Source organism: Apis florea, unplaced genomic scaffold (assembly GCF_048593485.1).
Source record: "Apis florea isolate Af1SG1 unplaced genomic scaffold, ASM4859348v1 contig_1615_pilon, whole genome shotgun sequence".
Lineage (NCBI taxonomy): Eukaryota > Metazoa > Arthropoda > Insecta > Hymenoptera > Apidae > Apis > Apis florea.
In genome coordinates, this window is record NW_028256416.1 from 4,574,032 (window position 1) to 4,592,790 (window position 18,759).

An 18,759-nucleotide genomic window follows, 5' to 3' on the forward strand; every position below is an offset into this window, starting at 1 on the left:
CTATTAAACATGTAAACATACATATAATGATTTAGATTTACATGAAATAGTAATCTTTAATATATATATCTATATTTTATATATCAGTGATGACATTTTGAAAAATTATTAAAGCAATTTAATTACTTAAATATTATTTTGTTTTTATGATTTATGATATGATTAGAGATTTAAATCTATATATAGATTTATAATCTATGTCAGAGAAGTTGTAAAAATTCAAAAATGATTGATAAATCAATATTATTATGCACATATTGAATTTACAAAATTAATTATTTAGAAAATATGTATAAATATTATGTATAAATCTATGCATAGATTTAAAAACAATTCAATATTGTATTTCTAAAAAATATAACTATATGAAAAAGAGTAAGTAAGAAAATAATTTAAATTTTTTTAATTATCTCAAAACCTCAAAATAAAATAAATGATAAAAAGATTATTTTAACACTTTGAAAGTTAGCATCTTTTATATTTTTAAATAATAATAATAATAAATAATGGAAAATATAACATAATTACTTGCAACATATAAATTATTTATATTATACTATTTATAACACTTCTCATTTATTTCAATCTTTTATACAGAATAAGTATTAATAATTTTTCATGCTCATGTAAAATAAAATATAAATATCATTTATTTTATTTTAAAATTTCAATAATTTTCTTACTTTTCTTTTTTTTTCTTTTTCTCTCTAAAAATATGTAATAAATTAAATGTTGCTTTTTTAATTTTTTTTCTTTTTAATAAAAATTTTTTTTTACATTGGATTACATTACATGGTATACATACACTATGATGAATTTCCATTACCATCAGTTTCAGAACAACACAAAGCTAGAGATGTTGATATTTTGTTCAGTTTATCATGTGATAATTCGTACATCCTATTAGTAGGGCTGTTTACTTTGATATTATGATTCTGAAAAATATAGAGGAATTTGTTGGAGCATTGCATAAAACCAAAAATAAAAAATAATTCAAAATTACATAATTGTAAATTTATCTAACATTTAATTATCTATATAATTAGTGAGGAACAAAGGTAGCAAAAATATAAAGGATCCAAAAACAAATTCAGTGTAAATTAGATTCATTATATATATATATATATAACATATATATATAACATATATTCGTATTTGAATTTCAATTTAAATTTCTATATTAATTAATATAGAATATAAAATACTCAACAAATATATATGAGATCATTTTTAATTAATACATATAAAATTAAAATTGGTTGTTTTTATATAAAATAATTATTGGAGTAGACATTACTCCTTGAATACATATTCTTTATTTTGTTATTTGTAGTTTTTACATTACAAAAAATTTATGTATAAAGTACTATCTTGTTCTAACATTTTAACAATAACACTTACATATAAATACAAACCGTGAAGAGCCATGAAATAAAAAATACAACAATATTGATAAAGCTTAAGGAATAAGTATTTATAATTTATTAAACTTCTGGCTTTAATTTCAGACTTATTAATGTACTTTAGGCCCTCCACATGTTTGATGTTACATGCTGTGTATTTATCATAAGTCTGGGCATCACCTGCTGCTGATTCGAATTTACAGTAGAACTGGTAACAAGAGTAGTGAATGAAGGTTTTTGAGCACATGTTCTCATATGCATTGGCCAATGTGATTGTTGGCAAGGATAATCACAATATGCAGTATTCCAACAGCAGTAAAATAATGCTTCTCTACCACACATTGCACACCATTGTTTACGTTTAATTTCTTCAATACATCGTAGCTTTTCTTCTTCTGCCTCTCTACGAGTTTCCTCAATAGCACGTAATCTTTCAGCTTCCAAACTTGCTTTCATTTCACGTAATATTCTATCTAAAATAAAAAAAAAATTTTAAAAATGTATATATAATTTTTATAAAATATAAAAATAAGATGAAAAATAAAATATGAAAATATACCTGTATTATGTTTTAACTCTGCTAATTGTTGTTGATGTTGCCATCTCATACGTTCTATTTGTAATCTTAAAAAATGTACTGTCGCTTGATGATTTTCAGACATACGATTTTCACAATTTTGACTTTCTTGTGCTGCTTCCTTATATGCCTCTTCCATTAATTTAGCCAGTTTTCTGGCTAAATCTTGAGCACCATGATATAAACGAGCACTAATAGGTCCTGCTTCTGGTGGTAGCATTTGATATTCAATACGATTTTCAGTTTGATGATCAGCTATTATAGAATCGATTGAATTAGATTGTGTACTCGTCGATGAACGCGGAATGAGTTGTGGACAATTACGAGGTTTATTAGGAAATGATTTTCTAGCTTTGCTTTCCTTTGTTTGTTGATATGACAGTTGCAATGAAATTTTCGAAGTCTGTTGATCTTGAATTGAAACATCACAATTTTTCTCTTTTTCAGTAATCAAGTTACCAGTGGATTTTTTTGTAGTATTAGATGTACCATCATTTACAACGAAAAGTAATGCAACAGATTGATCTGTAGTATTTTTTTTGTAAGTGTCAACATCACCATTAATATCAGTATCAATTGTTTTATTACTCAATACTGAAATAGTTGATTCTGTTAAATTGTTACTATGATTTTTAGAGCTATCTTTCAATTTTGTTGAATCATTTTGTTGTTTAACTATCGTTCCTGTCGTATTTAATTTCTGACTTTGTTCTATTGTAGTAGATCTTAAAGCTTTCTCGGCGTTCATTTTATCAACTATTCTTGTCTTTGGTTTATAAACTTTTTCTATGTTTTTAGTATTTTTAAAATTATTCTTTTGTGAATTTAAATTTTGACTAGCATCTTCTTTACCAATATTCATTTTAGAAATAAATTCCTTTTTGGACATTTGAATATCTTTCACTGTATGTTTTTTTAAAGGTACTATTTCTTGTTTTAATAAATTTTCCAAAGATCTTTTATTATTATTTGTTTCATTTTCAGAGTTATTTTGTTTCAACATAAAATTTGGTCCATTTGTGTCATCTTTTGCTGTACTTCCATTATTTTCATTTTTATTAGTTTTACTTGTACTTGGTTTCAAGTCTTCTTTTGTGACAACATCAAATTTTGTTAATGTATTTTTGCCTACTTGCACGTCCTCTTTACTTTCTGTGTCCATTGATTCGTTTAAATTGTTACTTGTAACAGCGATCGTTTCGGTTTCGTGGAAATTATCAGATTCTACAATTTTAGACGGTCTATTTTCAATTTTGCTTCCTTTATTAGTCGAGTTAAATTCACTTGATATTTTATTTTCAGAATCAGAATTGTCTATCTTTTCTAAATCGTTTTGCAACTTCATTTTAACATGGACTCGCTTTTTAAGAAAAGGTGTCTTTTTAGGAATCAAATGTTGCGGAGATATGCAATTACTAGAATTAAGAGGATCATAATTTGGTAACATTAATTTTATTTGCATTGGATCGTGCGGATTATATTGTACTTTAGGAGGTGCAAATTTAAATTCACCAAACACAAGCTCTAATTTCCGACAATGACGAGTAATTTCTCTAACACATTCCTCCATATCTAATTTTCTTTTTCTTGGTAATGGTACAGGTGGATCTTCTGAATATAAATATAGATCTCGTGGAGAAACCCATGCTCGATCATGTTCACCAAAAAATCGAACATCTACAAAACCTTGAGAATTCATTCGAGGCATAGCTTTTGCAGGCCAAAATGGAAAACCTTTCAATTTAGCCCAAACTAGTGGATGAGGACGACGACATGGTTCAATAAACCACGCTGGTTGTGGTCTCGGCAAATTTCTTCCATGAGCATAACAATCAGGACATGCCTCAATTTCTGATACTTCTTGACGTGCTAATTTAATGATTTGTTTTGCTGCATTTGTTAATTTAGATGTATCGGTGTATACACCACCACCTATATATAATTTGATTTATATAAAACTAATTAATATTTTTCTTATTAATTTAATTTAATATCAATATATATTTATTATGCACATACATGTATTAAATACAATACAATTATGTTGAATCCATTTAGCATCAGCCATAAACGCATCCGTACTACCGTATAATTTAGCTCGAACATTCGATTCTAAAAGACTTAAATCCATTGGCTTTACCACATAATCTAGATAATTTGGAGCTTCAGAAAGTTCTACTGGTTTCCAAAATGGTTCTGACTATAATCAGAAAACTTGAATTCAAAAAATAATAAAATAAACTAATATAAATAAGAAAATAGTACATACACCAGGATATTCCCTCATTCTTTCAACAACATGTTTTAATAATAAACATAATTGATCAACAGATAATTGTGCCATAGCTGTAGAACGTGTTTCTGCATTTTCTGCTCGTAAAATTGCTGCACATTCTCCACATATCCAATTTTGAATAATTGATTGTTGCATTCCTATACATTTGCGATGCCATGATCTAGGACACGCACTACAATGTGCTTCTACTGATTCTTTATGACATCTCCAACAAAATCTATCATTCGTATTTTTTTTCTTTCGTTTAGTTCTTGAGTTATTTTCCTCTAGAAGTACATCTGCTTCTTGAGTACTAAAAAATAAATTTAGTTTCTTATTATCAAGTTTATTATTTTATTATTATTATTTAGAATATTAATCTAAATAAAATCTTAATATACTTTATATCAATTTATATTAAATTTTTATAACAATTCATTTTTAAATGAAATTAAATAAAAAAATAATATAAATTACAAATAAACATTGTCTATACTTACGTAATACTTCGTCGTGTCCTTTTTAAATTATTTCCACTTTTACTTGTAACTTCTTTTATATTTTCAGTTTTAATTATTTTAGAATCATTTTCAGAAGAAAAAGAAATAATATCCAACTTTTCACTATTCTGTCCATATTCTACTTTATTTATGTTACATTTGATATCTTTTTTATTATTTTCTAAAATAATTACATCTTCCTCATTTTCATATTTCTTTTGATCACAATTTTTAATATGCAATGCATCTTTAATATCATTTTTTATGTCTATAGTAGTATCTTTACTTGTTTCTTTATTAACAATATCAATATTTTGTTCTTCTTGAACATTTGTCAATTGTGAGTTTTCTTTTTGTGATTCAGATATAACTGAACTTTGCAAATGTAAAGAATTTGTAAAACTTTTTTGTGCTTCTATTGATGTCATTTTGACTCATTGCATGCATTTAGTTGCATATCTATTTAAAAATAATATTAAAAAATATATATATATATATTATAATTAAAAATTTATATGCAGATATAAAATGTTATTTATATATTCAAAGGAAATATATTAAATTAAATTATTTAATTAAATACAATATGTAATATTAAAAAAAATATAGAACAAAAATATAATAGACAAGATTATGTTAATACAAAAAATAAAAAGTAAAAGATCTCAAAAAATAAATTATAAATAAAAAAAAACATTACATAAAATAAACTTTGTTTATAAAAAAAACATTTATCAGTTTTTTTTATGATTATTTCAATAAAAAATATTTTAATTGCTATTAAGACTATGAAACATAAATTTTTTAAATATTTTCAATAACATTTATTTTTGTAGTTAATATATGAAATACTTTGATTAAATAGTTTATATTAATCAAGAGCAACAAATATAATATTATTTATAATAATATTGTTGTATTATATATTGATTAACAATAATATGATAGAATATACAATAACAGTAAACTGAATATAGGGGTTTTAAACTATATCCAATACTATAATGTGAATAGACAAAACAATTACCATCTATAGAATTCAGATAAGAATCTGGAAATAAAATTAATAAAGATGTCTTTTCCTCAATAATCTCTGTAGCTTTCAAAATGTGTTCAATAAATCAAATAAATCACTTTCAATAAAAATCCCAAACAACATGGATAAGCGAAATATATCACTTACTAACACGACATTGCATCAAAAGCATGAACATTCTTTCCCCCTCCAATATACGAGGCTTCTTACTACTAGTGTCTCCATCCTTCGGTAATATTTGTAGTTAACTATAAAAAAACCACGTGATATTTGAAATTTACAGATTATTATAAGCATCGTTTGTCAACTTTTTTATATTTTTAATATTAAAACTCAATATTACATTTAATAATTTAATACATACCTATAGCCATACGCGGATTTCATTATGCATAAATATGTTTAAATATGTATGCTTTATAATATGTACAAACGATATTTCTTCCATTATTTTGTTTATTTAATTATTATTATATACATGTACATTTCTTGAATATTTATTTGAGAGAGATAAATTCTGTTCCTTTTTTTCGTTAAGAAAAAAAGCTCTTACAAACCATTCAAGTTTAATATAATCAAATATTTTAATTATATACTTTTATGCAGATTGTGTTTTATCGTGATTTAATAAAATCAAATTCTTTTAAGCATTACTAAAATAATATTCTTGCAGTATGACATTTATCATTAATTTGTTACTGCCTTTTTAAAACACGTTTAAATATACCTAATGTATTTAGAATTCGCCAAATATATATATGATAATCAAAATATAGTGCAATAACATTTTGAAACAGTTTAATATTTAATCGCACCATATTTCTGCACAAATACACTGAATAAACATTAAATCACAATATAAAATGTTTCTTCATTTTTATACTAGGTTATGCTGCGCAATGGGTTATACGAACATATGATTATGTGCTTCCCTCTATGAGAGTTTTAATGCAAGACGTGATAAGTTTATAATTATCATGTAAGAAAAAGAAAGTTTACTGTGCATGCAATAAATATATAGTATAGCATATATAGAGCATAAGAAAAATAAACAGGAGTGCGACGATTAATGATTAATTTTTTTAATACATACTAAAATATTAACGTATAAAATATTTTATAAAATCTTATAAAGATTTTTTATCTATTTATTTTAAATCTAATTATAAATTTATGATCATAATTATAAATTATCAAATAAAATTTTTCCATTTAATGATTGATATATAGATAAAAGCTCTAGGTTATGTAGAATTATTAAAATAAATTTATACTTGTTTTTAATATCAACAGCGTTCAATTAAAACATTTAAAATTAGTTTGACACGAAATGGAACTTAGTGACCTAATATTAATTCCGAAAGTCGATAATGTTGCATTAATAGATAAAAGTGATGAAAATGGCAAAAGCATAGATGGAAGATTGTGTATTAGTAGTCACCATCTTCTTTGGTCTTCACGGCAAAGTGATGGTCGAGAACTCTGGGTACAATTTATCACAAAAATTATTTTAATCATTATTTGTTGTCCATGAATTTATGTTCTATGTTTTTTCAATGCTTTGTTTTTAGCTATTATACCGAAATATTGATCTTATAGAGAAAAAATTGAATACTCAAAGTCCAGGTGGTAGTATTATTTTAAAATGTAAAGATTTTCATATTCTTCAATTAGATATTAATTCAACAGAAGATTTAACAAATGTTGTGTTATCTATAGAGATGTTGATGTCACAAGGTGAAATATATAATTTTATTTTAATTTTTATGAAAGTGCATTTATGCACATCTCATGTTAATTTTTACTTTTCTGTTTATCACAGAGCAAACTTTACAATATCCCTTTTTTAATAGACCACAAGTAACTAATAATACTATGATATTAGAAGATGGATGGACTGCATTTACTCCTGTATCAGAATGGTCCAGATTATTAACTACTTATGCAGATGAATGGCGTATTAGTTATTTAAATAAAGACTACAAAGTTTGCAATTCTTATCCTTCTGCTGTTATAGTACCACGTCACATAGAAGATAAAATTATAGTATCATCCGCTAATTTTAGAGATGGTGGAAGATTTCCAATGTTATGTTACAGGCATGAAGGAGGAGTATGCTATTTTTTATTATACAAAATAATAAAATGTACATTAAAAATATATTTACATCCATATATAAATAATTACTAATTTACATTTATATAATGAATATTATAGAGTATCTTGTTAAGAAGCAGTCAACCAATGTGTGGCACTAATGGTAAAAGATGCAAAGAAGATGAAAGATTATTAAATGCAGTTTTAGGTCCAGGAAGACGTGGGTAAATACAATATATTAAAACTTACATTTTAATTAGTCTTAGAAATTTTAAATTATGATTTGATATCAATTTTAGTGTTTAATGATAGAAAATTATATTTTTGCAATCTAAACAATATTATTAATGCAAAATTTGTTAATAGTTATATAATAGATACAAGATCTATTGCACAAGCTCAAAGTTCCAGAGCTAAGGGTGGTGGTACAGAAATGGATACTGCTTATCCGCAATGGCGGAAAGTACATAAAGCAATTCCACGGTCGCATGATTTAGCAGATAGTTTTTTTAAATTAATAGAGGCTTGTAATGACATAACATGTTCTACTTCCCAGTGGATTTCAAGACTTGATAATAGTGGATGGTTATCTGCTGTACAAAGTGCTTTAAATGCTGCTTGTGTAACTGCTCAGTGTCTTCATCAAGAAGTTGCAGCTGTGTTAGTTCATGGTATGCAATCTATAAAATAATTAAAAAAAAAAATTATATTAATTATAATATTATTAAATAAAAAGATATATATTGATTAGGAAGTACTGGCAGAGATTCCACCTTAGTAGTAACCAGTTTAGCACAAACAATATTAAATCCTGACTGTAGAACGATACGTGGCCTTCAAGCTTTAATCGAACGTGAATGGATACAAGCTGGTCATCAATTTTTCAGTCGCACACGCCATGGACCATACCATCCATCAAATTCACAAAGTTCAACACATGCTCCAACTTTTCTTCTTTTCCTTGACTGTCTTTATCAACTTCATTATCAATTTCAATTTAGTTTTGAATATACAATACAATTGTTAATTGAATTGTATAATCATGCATATTATTCCAATTATGGAACATTTTTAGGTATATAATACTATATTCTAATAATTTATTTTGACATTTACATAAAATATTTATATATTATGGTTTTAGGTGATTCAGAAGCAGAAAGAGTTAGACTTCGATTATCTGAACGAACATGTAGTTTATGGTCATATATAAATCAACCAGATATATTGGAGAAGTGGTTAAATCCTTTATATGAAAGAAATTCGAGTGTTATTTGGCCCAGTGTTGCACCTATTAGTATACAATTGTGGAAAGAACTTTATCTTGGTCATACGAATGTCGCTCCATGGAAAAATTTACTATCGTGTATAAAACAAATAAAACAAAATCATACGGCAGTACGGAAAGTTGCTAGTCAATTACAAATTCAAATAAAACGAGCAATAGAAGAAATGCGTTCAAATCCTGATATATGTTATGAAGAAGAGAATCAAGATGAACATACCTGTATAGCACAATTAAGCCTAGAATCTCAAAATATCTGATGTAGATTGTAGATATCGCAAAAAGGAAAAAATTCATTTTATATGATATGCAATATTAATCTTTTCTTATTTATAATATAAAATTTATATGTATATAAAAATTTACCAAAAATTTTTATTACAATTTCAGAATTTTTTTTCGTTACATATATTCTCAAGATTTTTAGATTAAAAATCACTTTTGTAATGATATAATAATGTAAATATAAGTAGCACGCATTGACATATATTGTTTATTCATATTATTTATTTTTAAACAATTTGTTATAATATGCATATGATGTATATATTTAAAGTAGGAAAAACAATTATTTATCATTATTATTTACATGATGTAATTGTAATCTTATTTTATTTTCATTCATAATTCGTATATAAATCTTAACAAAAGGAAAAGATGGAAATAGAAATTTAATTACATAAAAAAATAAGATAAATTATATAAAATTAAATGTTACTAATTTTATTTTCGAATTTTATGTTTAAAAATAAAGTAATCTTTAAGTGTAGGGAGAAAGAGGGTAAAGACAAGTTTTTACCGTTACTCGGGAAGGACGATTGAAATACGAGAAGGAAAAGATAGATAGACAAAGATGAACAAAACTGGAGGGGAGGGTTAAGGGCGGCAGGATTATTACTACCAATGAAAAGAGGGAGATCATTGGAGGGGAATATGGCAGGTGTTCATACACAAAGAAACTGAAAGAAATTCTATGGTCATTAGTGTGGAATTCGAATATATATCTCTTGTATATTTTTTTTTCTTATTCTTTTAATCTTCTACAAAATTTATATAAAAAAGTAATTTTATAATAAGAATATATACAGAATATATAAACATATATAAATTTACCCAAAACATAAAATTATATAAAAATAGTTTCATTTCTCTCATATATTACTTACGGTAATACATATTTGTTCATCTAACATTAATAATTAACTTTTTTTTTCTATTTTTTACTTTGTTAATTTGTATAAACTGATTATAATAAAACACAAAACTATTGAAAAAACGTTAAAATCCAACAAACAGGTTTAATCTTGAAGATCGTTTTTGAACATGAGCTCGATTTCCTTGGATGAGTGTGGATCTAGTCACGAATAAAAATAAAAAACGTGGACTGAATTCAAACCCATCCAAGGCCATCAAACAAATCCTTTGATTTATTAGCGAGGTTTAAACTTGATGAAACGTATATTATGTACGGAAAGATGTTTTAATGAAAATATGATGAGAAAGGAAATGCACGATCTAAACCAACAACGGAATCACGAGACAGAATGTGAAGGAATGATGCGTTTGAAAATGGAATTGCAGAAGTTGCTGGTAGGGGAATAAAGTAAACGGGCCCGGATTGGTGCGTCCCCCTACTCCTCTTATGTTACAAGTAAGGCCCTTAAGTGGGAAAGGGATCTTGCATCGAAATCATATACTAAAGATATTAACTTTGTGTGAATAATCTATTTTATTTAATTTCATATTTCATAATTTGTATATATTATAAGTTATTATTAAAATTACATTTTTGTATATATTTTTTAAATATATATATTATATATAATAATGAATATATATATATATATATATACACATAATATTATAAAAAAAAATTACAGTGAAAAATCAGTATATATAATATACAGTATTCTATATATATACATTATATCTCTTTTTCTTTATATATATATTTATTTCTATATACTTATATTTATATATATAAATCAAAAATACTAGGAAATTATATTATATTTCCCTACAATTTATTCTTACTGTACAATTTATAAATAGAAATTTTTTTAATCCAATCTCAAAAATTCTTTAGTATAAATTAAAATTTTTTTAAAGTTTAAAATTATAATAATTCATTTTTTAACGAATTGTATTCTAAATAATATTATTTTAATTATTGAAATTCAAAATGTAAAGCTATATCAATTATATATTAAATATTTTAATCATTGTTTAAAGAATAATTATAATTCAAAAAATGAGATCATATGAATGATATTCTTTTTTGTAGAATATTTATACATTCTTATACATTCTGATTTCTAGTTACTTTTTTAATATTTATTTTGAATTTTTATATGTATATATGTATGATAAATAAAAAATGATATATAATAGAATAAATTTATATTCAAAAGCAAAAAATTTTCTATATATAATATAATAATGATAATTTTTTATAGTTCATTAAAAAGATATCTATTTAAGTTAATTATTGTATTTACAAAATATGGTTACAGAAATATGGTTAGAAATTATTTACGGTTATAAATCAAAGTTTTTTAAAAATATATAATACTAACATAGAATATTGAATATGTATTTAAATTAAAAAAAAGTTTAATAAATAATCAACATAGTTCATTTTATTATTATTGCAATTTAACCAAATTTATAATAAAAATCACTAGTTTTAGTCTAGTAAATGAGTTTCTTTTAAAAATATTATTTCATATTTTTAAAATAAATATGTATTACAGTATATTAAATTATATTATATTAATTTATAAAATTTTTAAAAATTTTTAATTCTATTATTTATATAAATTTCATAATAATATATTTATTTCCATTTATATTTATTTAACTAAATAAAATGTTCCTATGAAATAGAGAATATAGTAAACATATAGAACATTTATTTGTCTAATAATAATTTACCTGCACTGTATTGTACTTATATTAGGCGCTATAAACTTCTGTAGTGATAAGAAAACTGCTGTTTAAAGTGTAAAATGTTTTTTTTCAAGAAACATCAATGAAACAAAAATATTTTGAAAATGTCATATATGCATGTTTAAATAAGTCGGTAATGGTTTTACCGCGTTATGTTTTTATAAAGGTATACATATTTTTGTCATAGTCTTCCTAAAAAATACTGATTATTGTCAATTTCAAAGACAAAAAAGTACGTTGATCTTTTATAAAATATTGTGAAATATTGTAAAATATTATTCTATTTGCTAATTTTATAACAATTATTACATTGCTATTCTTTTTATTGTTATTAAATTATTTATTTTGAAATAATTACAAAATTAAATAATCTTCATATAAAAAATTAGGAATTCTTTTATAATATTGACCAATTTTATACATAATAATCCTTTTAACTTCTACGAAATTCGAAAAATAAAACATAATAATATAGCATAACAAAATATAAAATCTAAAGATTAATTAATTTTTATGTAATATAGATTTTTTTTTATTTAGATATATATTATTATAATATATCTTATTGAAAAAGATAATTTTTAGAAATATAGACATGAATACAACATTAAGTTCAATCGAGAGCAGCGGTGATAAACATCTACCAGAAACAACCGTACAAAGCATAGCTCAGAATTTAACTACTATGCAAAGTATACAAAATGCACAAAGTGTTGTTCAAAGTAATATACAGAATATTCAATCAACACAGACTATAGTAGGATCAGTTGGAACATCAACTAATCTTGTTGGAAAATCAATGTCAATGGATACAAATTCAAAATTACCTGTAATGAAACCTGTAGTTCCATCTGGTACCACTTCAACTTCAGAAACAAATAAAATAACCACAACGGTAAAAATTATTTTTTTATATTTGATTTAAATATATTATTTATTATAATGAAATTAATATAAAATATGAAACAATTTTTATATGATAAAAAATCTTAATAAATATTGATTATATTTCCACAGATTTGTTCAGTGGGCTCTACAGTAAGGATAATCTCACCAGGTATGTTAAGTACAGTAGAACGTCAAAATCAACCACAGGCTCAGCAATTATTACAACAAACACAGCAAGTATCAAATATGCCGGCAACTTATCATGTGCCTCGTGGTCCAGCTGCAGTTGCTAATATTTCTGCTCCAAGATCAACAGTGGCTACTCCAATTGTTAGAGCAAATACAGGACAAACTATACCTACTACAAGACCAGGGTATATATACATATATATATATATATATATACACATATATATTATATCATATTCAAAAGATATATATATAATATATCTTATAAAAATTTAAATTTTTTATCTTTTATTTATATAATTAAACATTAAATATTTTTGTAAATATAGCAGGTAAATAAAGTTTTTTTTAAGCATTTAATAAGTAGAAATCCATACTACTTTTTGCATATTTTAGAATAAATACAGCCATTTCAAATCCACAATGGCAACCTAAAACAACATCAGTTGTATATGCGCAACCACAAAGACATTCAACACCTCCAGTTAATCGAATTTCAAGGCCACCATCAACAGTATATACCAGTCAACAGCCTCGTTTAATTACACCTACAGGTCAAGGAAGATCTGTACAAGCCACAATGGTTACTGGAGTTCCTGGTACTCCATCCAGATTAATAGCACCAGTTCTTCAAGCAAATAATAGTATTACAAGATTACCGGTTACACAAAGTAGACCATCTGCTCCTCAAATATCAAATATATCACAAACTACACAACCTGGTAGATCTTCGACTCAAACTATTCAAGTAATTATTATATTTCATAATTAACTAATTAAATTATACTAGAAAATAATATTGATAAAATAAATAAAATTTAATCAGTCAAACAGGCCTTTGAGCACTGCAGGTATTGTAAATCGTATAGCTGTATCAGCACCTGTAGTTGGAACTGTAAATAGAGTAACTGCTTCAGCTTCAGTGACTGTTCAGCCAACAGTTGGAAGACAATTATCAATAAACACTGTTGCTTCTCCATCTACTGGAACTGTTAGTCGAATTGTAATTCCTTCTCAACAAGTAAGTATAGATGTATTATCACACTTATTATAATGTAAGAAATATTTTATTAGTGCTTTGAATATTGATTAGAATTGACCATATAATAGATACAACAGCAGCAGCAGCAGCAACAACAACAGCAGCCACAATCACAAACAATACCACGTGTTGTTCAAACAGTAACTTCTTTATCAAATCTTAATGCAGTATCACGTATAGTTGCTACAACAGCAAGTACATCAAATACAACAAGAATATCACAACCTACATCAACTACTGTTGCTAGAATTACTGGAATGTCTTTACATCCTTTACCTTTAGCACCTACAAGAGTTACATCAGCACCTGCTAAAACAGTACAGGCACAAAATATTGGACAAACTATACAAATCAAACCTACTCAACAATCTGGATTTCGCGTTTCTTCTACCAGTAATACAAATAACAATTCAAATACAACGCCTTCTCAATCGGCACAAGGACAATATTTACATCCACCACATACTGCAACTTATTATTCTTTTGAACCCACAGGTAAATCTATAATTTTTGTTGATTATTAATATGAATAGTTTTTGAAAAAATTTTTACTTTATGATATTATGCAGGAACATATACTCAATACCGTCAAACTCCAGTGAGATTACTTGTTGAACCTGGATATGATGAACCACACACTAAAACAAATGCATCTCCTCGACCTAGTATACTTAGAAAGAGAGATCATGACAATTCACCTATTAAAAGTATGAAATAAGAAAATTAAATGATATAAATGATTATATATATTATATATATATTATAAATATATATATATATTAATTAATTATTATATATATAAAACGATTATAAATGATTATATAATTATATAAAATCTTTATTATAATCTTCTATTTTTATTCTTTTTTATTTCATATTATTTTATATATTTATTGAAAAAAAGTTAAAAATAATTTTAAATTTTTAGATGCAGCAAAAAATTTAGTTCCTGTACTTGCATCTTTACCTCCTGTTACAACATCTAGCCCACCATGTTCACCGAGAGGAGATCAAGATGGTGGAGGTTGTCAAAGTTCAGGATCTACTACAGTTTCTGCGACGTCATCACCTGGACTTGATGAAGAACCAGAACAATCTAGAATTACAATAAACCCAACAGTAGAAATGTCTCCTAGAAAAAAACCTCGAAAACAACAACTTACTGCAGTAGAATTAACTGAATCAAGATGTACAGAAGAAGAAATGCAATTTATTACAGAAGAAAGAATGAAAAAAGAGCATAAAGAAGAATCAAAAGAAAAATTATCAGAAAAAAGACAAACTTCAAACACACAATGCGATGTTATTAAATCTCCTATACAACAACCAACAGTCGCAATACGAACACGGCCTACACCTAGTTTATTAGGTTTGTGAAAGAAATGGATAATTATAATTATTATATATATATATATATATATATATATATATATATATATATATATATATATATTAACAAAAAATCATTTCCAATATTATAGGGCCTTCTTGGAAGAACAGATGGGGTAGTAGACTTCATCATTATAGAAGACCAAGTGAAGTTAGACCTCGTGAAGAAAGACGACCTACAGTTGCAGAAATAGCTCAACAGAAACATGTATTACAGAAATTAAATGGTTGGAAAGTGTATCATCTTACAGCACAAATGGAAGATATTGCAGATCTTGAGAAACAAGTAAATATAGATTAATATAAAACATATATTTCTACAATAATATACGTTTAAAGTATAATGTAAAATTAATATAAAATAAAATTTTATAGGTTCATGAAAAATTGAAAACAACGTTAACTATACTTGAATCACAGCAAAATGTCAGAAATAGACAAGATGATGGTCTTGAACGTGTAAATGAATTGATCAAAGGAAATATGCAACGTAGTAGCTTAATTAGTGAAGGAATGACAGAAGCACGCACGCAACTTATTGCTATATTTCAACATAAAGGACCTATTACAGATATTTTACAACGATGCGGCAATAAACGGGCTCAAAAGAAACGAGATAAATGAGTTATTGTGCGTATTGAATTAACGTGAATATGTTTATAAAACATCCTTGCACGAGCAAGGTTTGAGAGGGCGTTATTTTTATCTGTGTCACAGAATCTATATTATAGGAACAAAATAAATGGTTTTATAAGTCTATGACATAATTATCACTCTCATGTTTATAATTTTATTATATAAATTTATGATTTTTAATTTTAATATAAAACATTCTTTTTTTTTGTTTATACGTACATTTGGATTTGGATATATATGCATATATGCATATATATATATATATATGTATATATACTTTATAACCATATGCATATATATTTATTTTCAAGAAATATTTTAATATAATAAGTAAATAATTAAATATACATCTATGAAAAATCAAATAAAGATAAATCAATAATTATTTTATGAAATATGAGATATAGTATTGTGAAATTGTTTTGTCATATATTAGAAATTGATATATAAATCAATGTTACCATGGGAATAACATATCTTAAAGTCTATATTTAGCAACGTTAATATTATTATTCATTGTTTATTGGAATATTTTAAAATCTACAATTTGAATTTAATGTAATATAAAAATAATATAATCATGTGGTGGGGATACAGTCCTGCGTTAGATATACAGTTTGAAATTAATAAACATGAAATTAACTATCAAAGTAAATGTCTTGAGGTATTAATTGTAGGAGCTAGTGATGCAAGACATATTTTGAAGACATTAGCATCATCTTATTTATATAGTGATCGTATTATCATATATAATGTAATTGAATCAACATTAGAACAAGTGGCTAGATCTATTCTTTTATTAAATACTTGTTTAGAAACAAATCTAGGTACGTATATCTATTTCTAAATTATATGCTGTAGTTGCTTTCATAGTAAATAAAATATTTTTCTTGTTTATTTTTATATAAACAAACAATTTTAAAAAAAAATGAAATATAAAAGGATTACAAGAGGCAACTCGGTATTATTTAGAAATATTTGGAAATACACTAATAAGACCTGCAACAGCCAAATATTTAATAAAGTCCTCTAATCAATTATCAAATATACCAATAAATATAATAAATTGTCCTTGGTTAAATTTGGAACAATTTAAACATAAAGATAGAGATCATTTAGAAGCAATTTTTAAGTAAGTTATATAAAAAATTAAAAATTTAAATTATTTTTATATTTTGCAAATTTCTACTGTATAAATTTGTTTCTAATTGTATATATGCATTATAAGATTTTGGCAACGTGCAACATGTGAAAATATTCCTATTGTTGAGTATTGGGATCAGAGAGTTAGAAGATCTTTGAAAACAAGATATGATTATCGAGAAGGTGTTTTTGATTGGGATTATCATATGATTTTAAAATCTAGAGGTATTTCTAACTTAACATTACAGGAATATAGGTATATATGTATATATTTATTAATTCTAAAATATCTATGAAATTTTATCATATTAATATATTTTTACTATTTAACTATCTCATTTCAATCATCAGATTCTGGAGAAATAATGGAATTGCATTCACTTGGTTAGAAGGTGAACCTGTTAGAAGTAATCCAACATTATTAAGCAATATAATACAATATGGACCTGGATTTATACATTACACTTACTTAGGAGACATTACAAATGGTCCTTTCTTCACTTGGATCTTAGAAGAAAAGAAAGATAATCATATGTAAGATATTAATTCTGAATTTTATAATTTTTATATAGTTTTAATATTAAAGCATTGAAAATAATAACAATATAATAGGAATAGAGCAACTGATATAGCTGAACGAGAAATTATGAGATCTATATATGAAATTAGGAATCAAGAATCAATATGTGAAGAATTTATTGCATCACATAGAGATCCATCTATACTAAATGGTACATTAGTAATTGAAACTCCTAATAAAGAAATAGAACAAGAATCATGGGAAATAGGAAGAAATAAATATAAAAAGAATAATATATCTTGGATAAATATTAAAAATCATAAAGTATTAAAAAATTTTATTTATGAATTATAAAATATATAAAATTTTGAATTTAATAAGTGTACTATATTAATTATAATCTACATTGCATTTTCAGATAATTTTTCACCCTGTTACATTTTTACAAACTTCTAAACACAAAATAGAATATCTTAATAGATTTGATTTCATCTGGGTAGCTCATAATATGGTGAAACAATTGCCCAATCTTATACCATTACTTAAAAAAAAAGGAATAATGTTAGTGGAATTGCAAAAATACTTAGTAGAATTACGAAATGAACATTTACAAAATTTTGTAAACGAATTAAAAAGTATGGCGCAACAAAATGGATTACACGAAATTAATGATATAAGTGCTAAAGAACATTATGTTGCTAGGTTTTGTAAATAAACAATAATTTAAGTTATATTAATTTTTGTCCTAATTAATATTTTTAATATAATTAATCAGATATTATAAATATATATTTCATTATATTTATAATATATAATATATATATTTTTAT

General features: G+C 24.9%; 4 protein-coding genes and 1 long non-coding RNA gene across 13 annotated transcripts; 3 read left to right on the plus strand and 2 right to left on the minus strand.

The window, feature by feature from the left end:
• Nucleotides 1-736: 736 nt before the first annotated feature.
• On the minus strand, nt 737-6,565 carry Zmynd8 (Zinc finger MYND-type containing 8). 3 transcript variants are annotated; one of them, XM_031918285.2, is made up of 8 exons: nt 6,156-6,565; nt 5,943-6,039; nt 4,756-5,214; nt 4,250-4,568; nt 4,000-4,180; nt 1,963-3,912; nt 1,584-1,876; nt 737-935 (listed from the first exon to the last, which is right to left on the minus strand). In XM_031918285.2, exons 3-8 carry the CDS (start codon nt 5,181-5,183, stop codon nt 807-809), a joined length of 3,300 nt encoding a protein of 1,099 aa, XP_031774145.1. In that variant the 5' UTR covers nt 5,184-5,214; nt 5,943-6,039; nt 6,156-6,565; the 3' UTR covers nt 737-806. The 3 variants fall into 3 exon arrangements, with proteins under 3 accessions (XP_031774145.1, XP_031774142.1, XP_031774140.1); XM_031918282.2 differs by having other exon boundaries at nt 5,939-6,039; XM_031918280.2 differs by having other exon boundaries at nt 5,783-6,039.
• A 75-nt stretch (nt 6,566-6,640) lies between these two features.
• On the plus strand, nt 6,641-9,660 carry LOC100868856 (myotubularin-related protein 9). 3 transcript variants are annotated; one of them, XM_086917498.1, is made up of 8 exons: nt 6,641-6,770; nt 7,085-7,277; nt 7,363-7,528; nt 7,614-7,903; nt 8,009-8,112; nt 8,255-8,559; nt 8,640-8,963; nt 9,033-9,660. In XM_086917498.1, the coding sequence occupies exons 2-8, from the start codon at nt 7,122-7,124 to the stop codon at nt 9,431-9,433; spliced, it is 1,746 nt and encodes a 581-aa protein (XP_086773624.1). In that variant the 5' UTR covers nt 6,641-6,770; nt 7,085-7,121; the 3' UTR covers nt 9,434-9,660. The 3 variants fall into 3 exon arrangements, with proteins under 3 accessions (XP_086773624.1, XP_086773627.1, XP_003690351.1); XM_003690303.4 differs by lacking the exon at nt 6,641-6,770 and having other exon boundaries at nt 6,809-7,277; XM_086917501.1 differs by lacking the exons at nt 6,641-6,770; nt 8,640-8,963 and having other exon boundaries at nt 6,794-7,277.
• On the minus strand, nt 7,896-10,523 carry LOC116414876 (uncharacterized). Of its 2 annotated transcripts, none has more exons than XR_015295196.1 (2): nt 10,340-10,523; nt 7,896-8,568 (listed from the first exon to the last, which is right to left on the minus strand). It is a non-coding gene; the product is annotated as an uncharacterized LOC116414876 (long non-coding RNA). The 2 variants fall into 2 exon arrangements; XR_004225420.2 differs by lacking the exon at nt 10,340-10,523 and adding an exon at nt 9,973-10,031.
• A 1,577-nt stretch (nt 10,524-12,100) lies between these two features.
• On the plus strand, nt 12,101-16,397 carry LOC100867306 (Sin3A-associated protein 130). Of its 3 annotated transcripts, none has more exons than XM_086917641.1 (10): nt 12,101-12,288; nt 12,708-13,017; nt 13,140-13,384; nt 13,596-13,947; nt 14,026-14,220; nt 14,310-14,736; nt 14,811-14,948; nt 15,170-15,610; nt 15,723-15,916; nt 16,006-16,397. In XM_086917641.1, the coding sequence occupies exons 2-10, from the start codon at nt 12,718-12,720 to the stop codon at nt 16,252-16,254; spliced, it is 2,541 nt and encodes an 846-aa protein (XP_086773767.1). In that variant the 5' UTR covers nt 12,101-12,288; nt 12,708-12,717; the 3' UTR covers nt 16,255-16,397. The 3 variants fall into 3 exon arrangements, with proteins under 3 accessions (XP_086773767.1, XP_086773773.1, XP_031774414.2); XM_086917647.1 differs by having other exon boundaries at nt 12,115-12,288; nt 12,663-13,017; XM_031918554.2 differs by having other exon boundaries at nt 12,123-12,288; nt 12,697-13,017.
• Nucleotides 16,398-16,649: 252 nt separating this feature from the next.
• Nucleotides 16,650-18,666, plus strand: Dnaaf3 (Dynein axonemal assembly factor 3). Of its 2 annotated transcripts, none has more exons than XM_031918558.2 (6): nt 16,650-17,093; nt 17,209-17,398; nt 17,495-17,665; nt 17,761-17,943; nt 18,022-18,253; nt 18,348-18,666. In XM_031918558.2, exons 1-6 carry the CDS (start codon nt 16,847-16,849, stop codon nt 18,642-18,644), a joined length of 1,320 nt encoding a protein of 439 aa, XP_031774418.2. In that variant the 5' UTR covers nt 16,650-16,846; the 3' UTR covers nt 18,645-18,666. The 2 variants fall into 2 exon arrangements, with proteins under 2 accessions (XP_031774418.2, XP_086773806.1); XM_086917680.1 differs by having other exon boundaries at nt 16,708-17,093; nt 18,079-18,253.
• Nucleotides 18,667-18,759: the final 93 nt, after the last annotated feature.

Bases quoted from the DNA above. Each gene is read 5' to 3' on its own strand.
- Zmynd8 (XM_031918285.2), bottom strand. From the start codon at position 5,183: ATGACATCAATAGAAGCACAAAAAAGTTTTACAAATTCTTTACATTTG. The intron at 4,181-4,249 runs GTATGTACTATT...TTCTGATTATAG, and splicing joins GAATGAGGGAATATCCTGGT to TCAGAACCATTTTGGAAACC. The intron at 1,877-1,962 runs GTATATTTTCAT...TTTTTATTTTAG, and splicing joins AGAGTTAAAACATAATACAG to ATAGAATATTACGTGAAATG.
- LOC100868856 (XM_086917498.1), top strand. From the start codon at position 7,122: ATGGAACTTAGTGACCTAATATTAATTCCGAAAGTCGATAATGTTGCA. The intron at 7,278-7,362 runs GTACAATTTATC...CTTTGTTTTTAG, and splicing joins GTGATGGTCGAGAACTCTGG to CTATTATACCGAAATATTGA. The intron at 8,964-9,032 runs GTATATAATACT...TTATGGTTTTAG, and splicing joins CAATTATGGAACATTTTTAG to GTGATTCAGAAGCAGAAAGA.
- LOC100867306 (XM_031918554.2), top strand. From the start codon at position 12,205: ATGAAACAAAAATATTTTGAAAATGTCATATATGCATGTTTAAATAAG. The intron at 13,018-13,139 runs GTAAAAATTATT...ATATTTCCACAG, and splicing joins CAAATAAAATAACCACAACG to ATTTGTTCAGTGGGCTCTAC. The intron at 13,385-13,595 runs GTATATATACAT...TGCATATTTTAG, and splicing joins ATACCTACTACAAGACCAGG to AATAAATACAGCCATTTCAA.
- Dnaaf3 (XM_031918558.2), top strand. From the start codon at position 16,847: ATGTGGTGGGGATACAGTCCTGCGTTAGATATACAGTTTGAAATTAAT. The intron at 17,944-18,021 runs GTAAGATATTAA...ACAATATAATAG, and splicing joins GAAAAGAAAGATAATCATAT to GAATAGAGCAACTGATATAG. The intron at 18,254-18,347 runs GTATTAAAAAAT...TTGCATTTTCAG, and splicing joins TAAATATTAAAAATCATAAA to ATAATTTTTCACCCTGTTAC.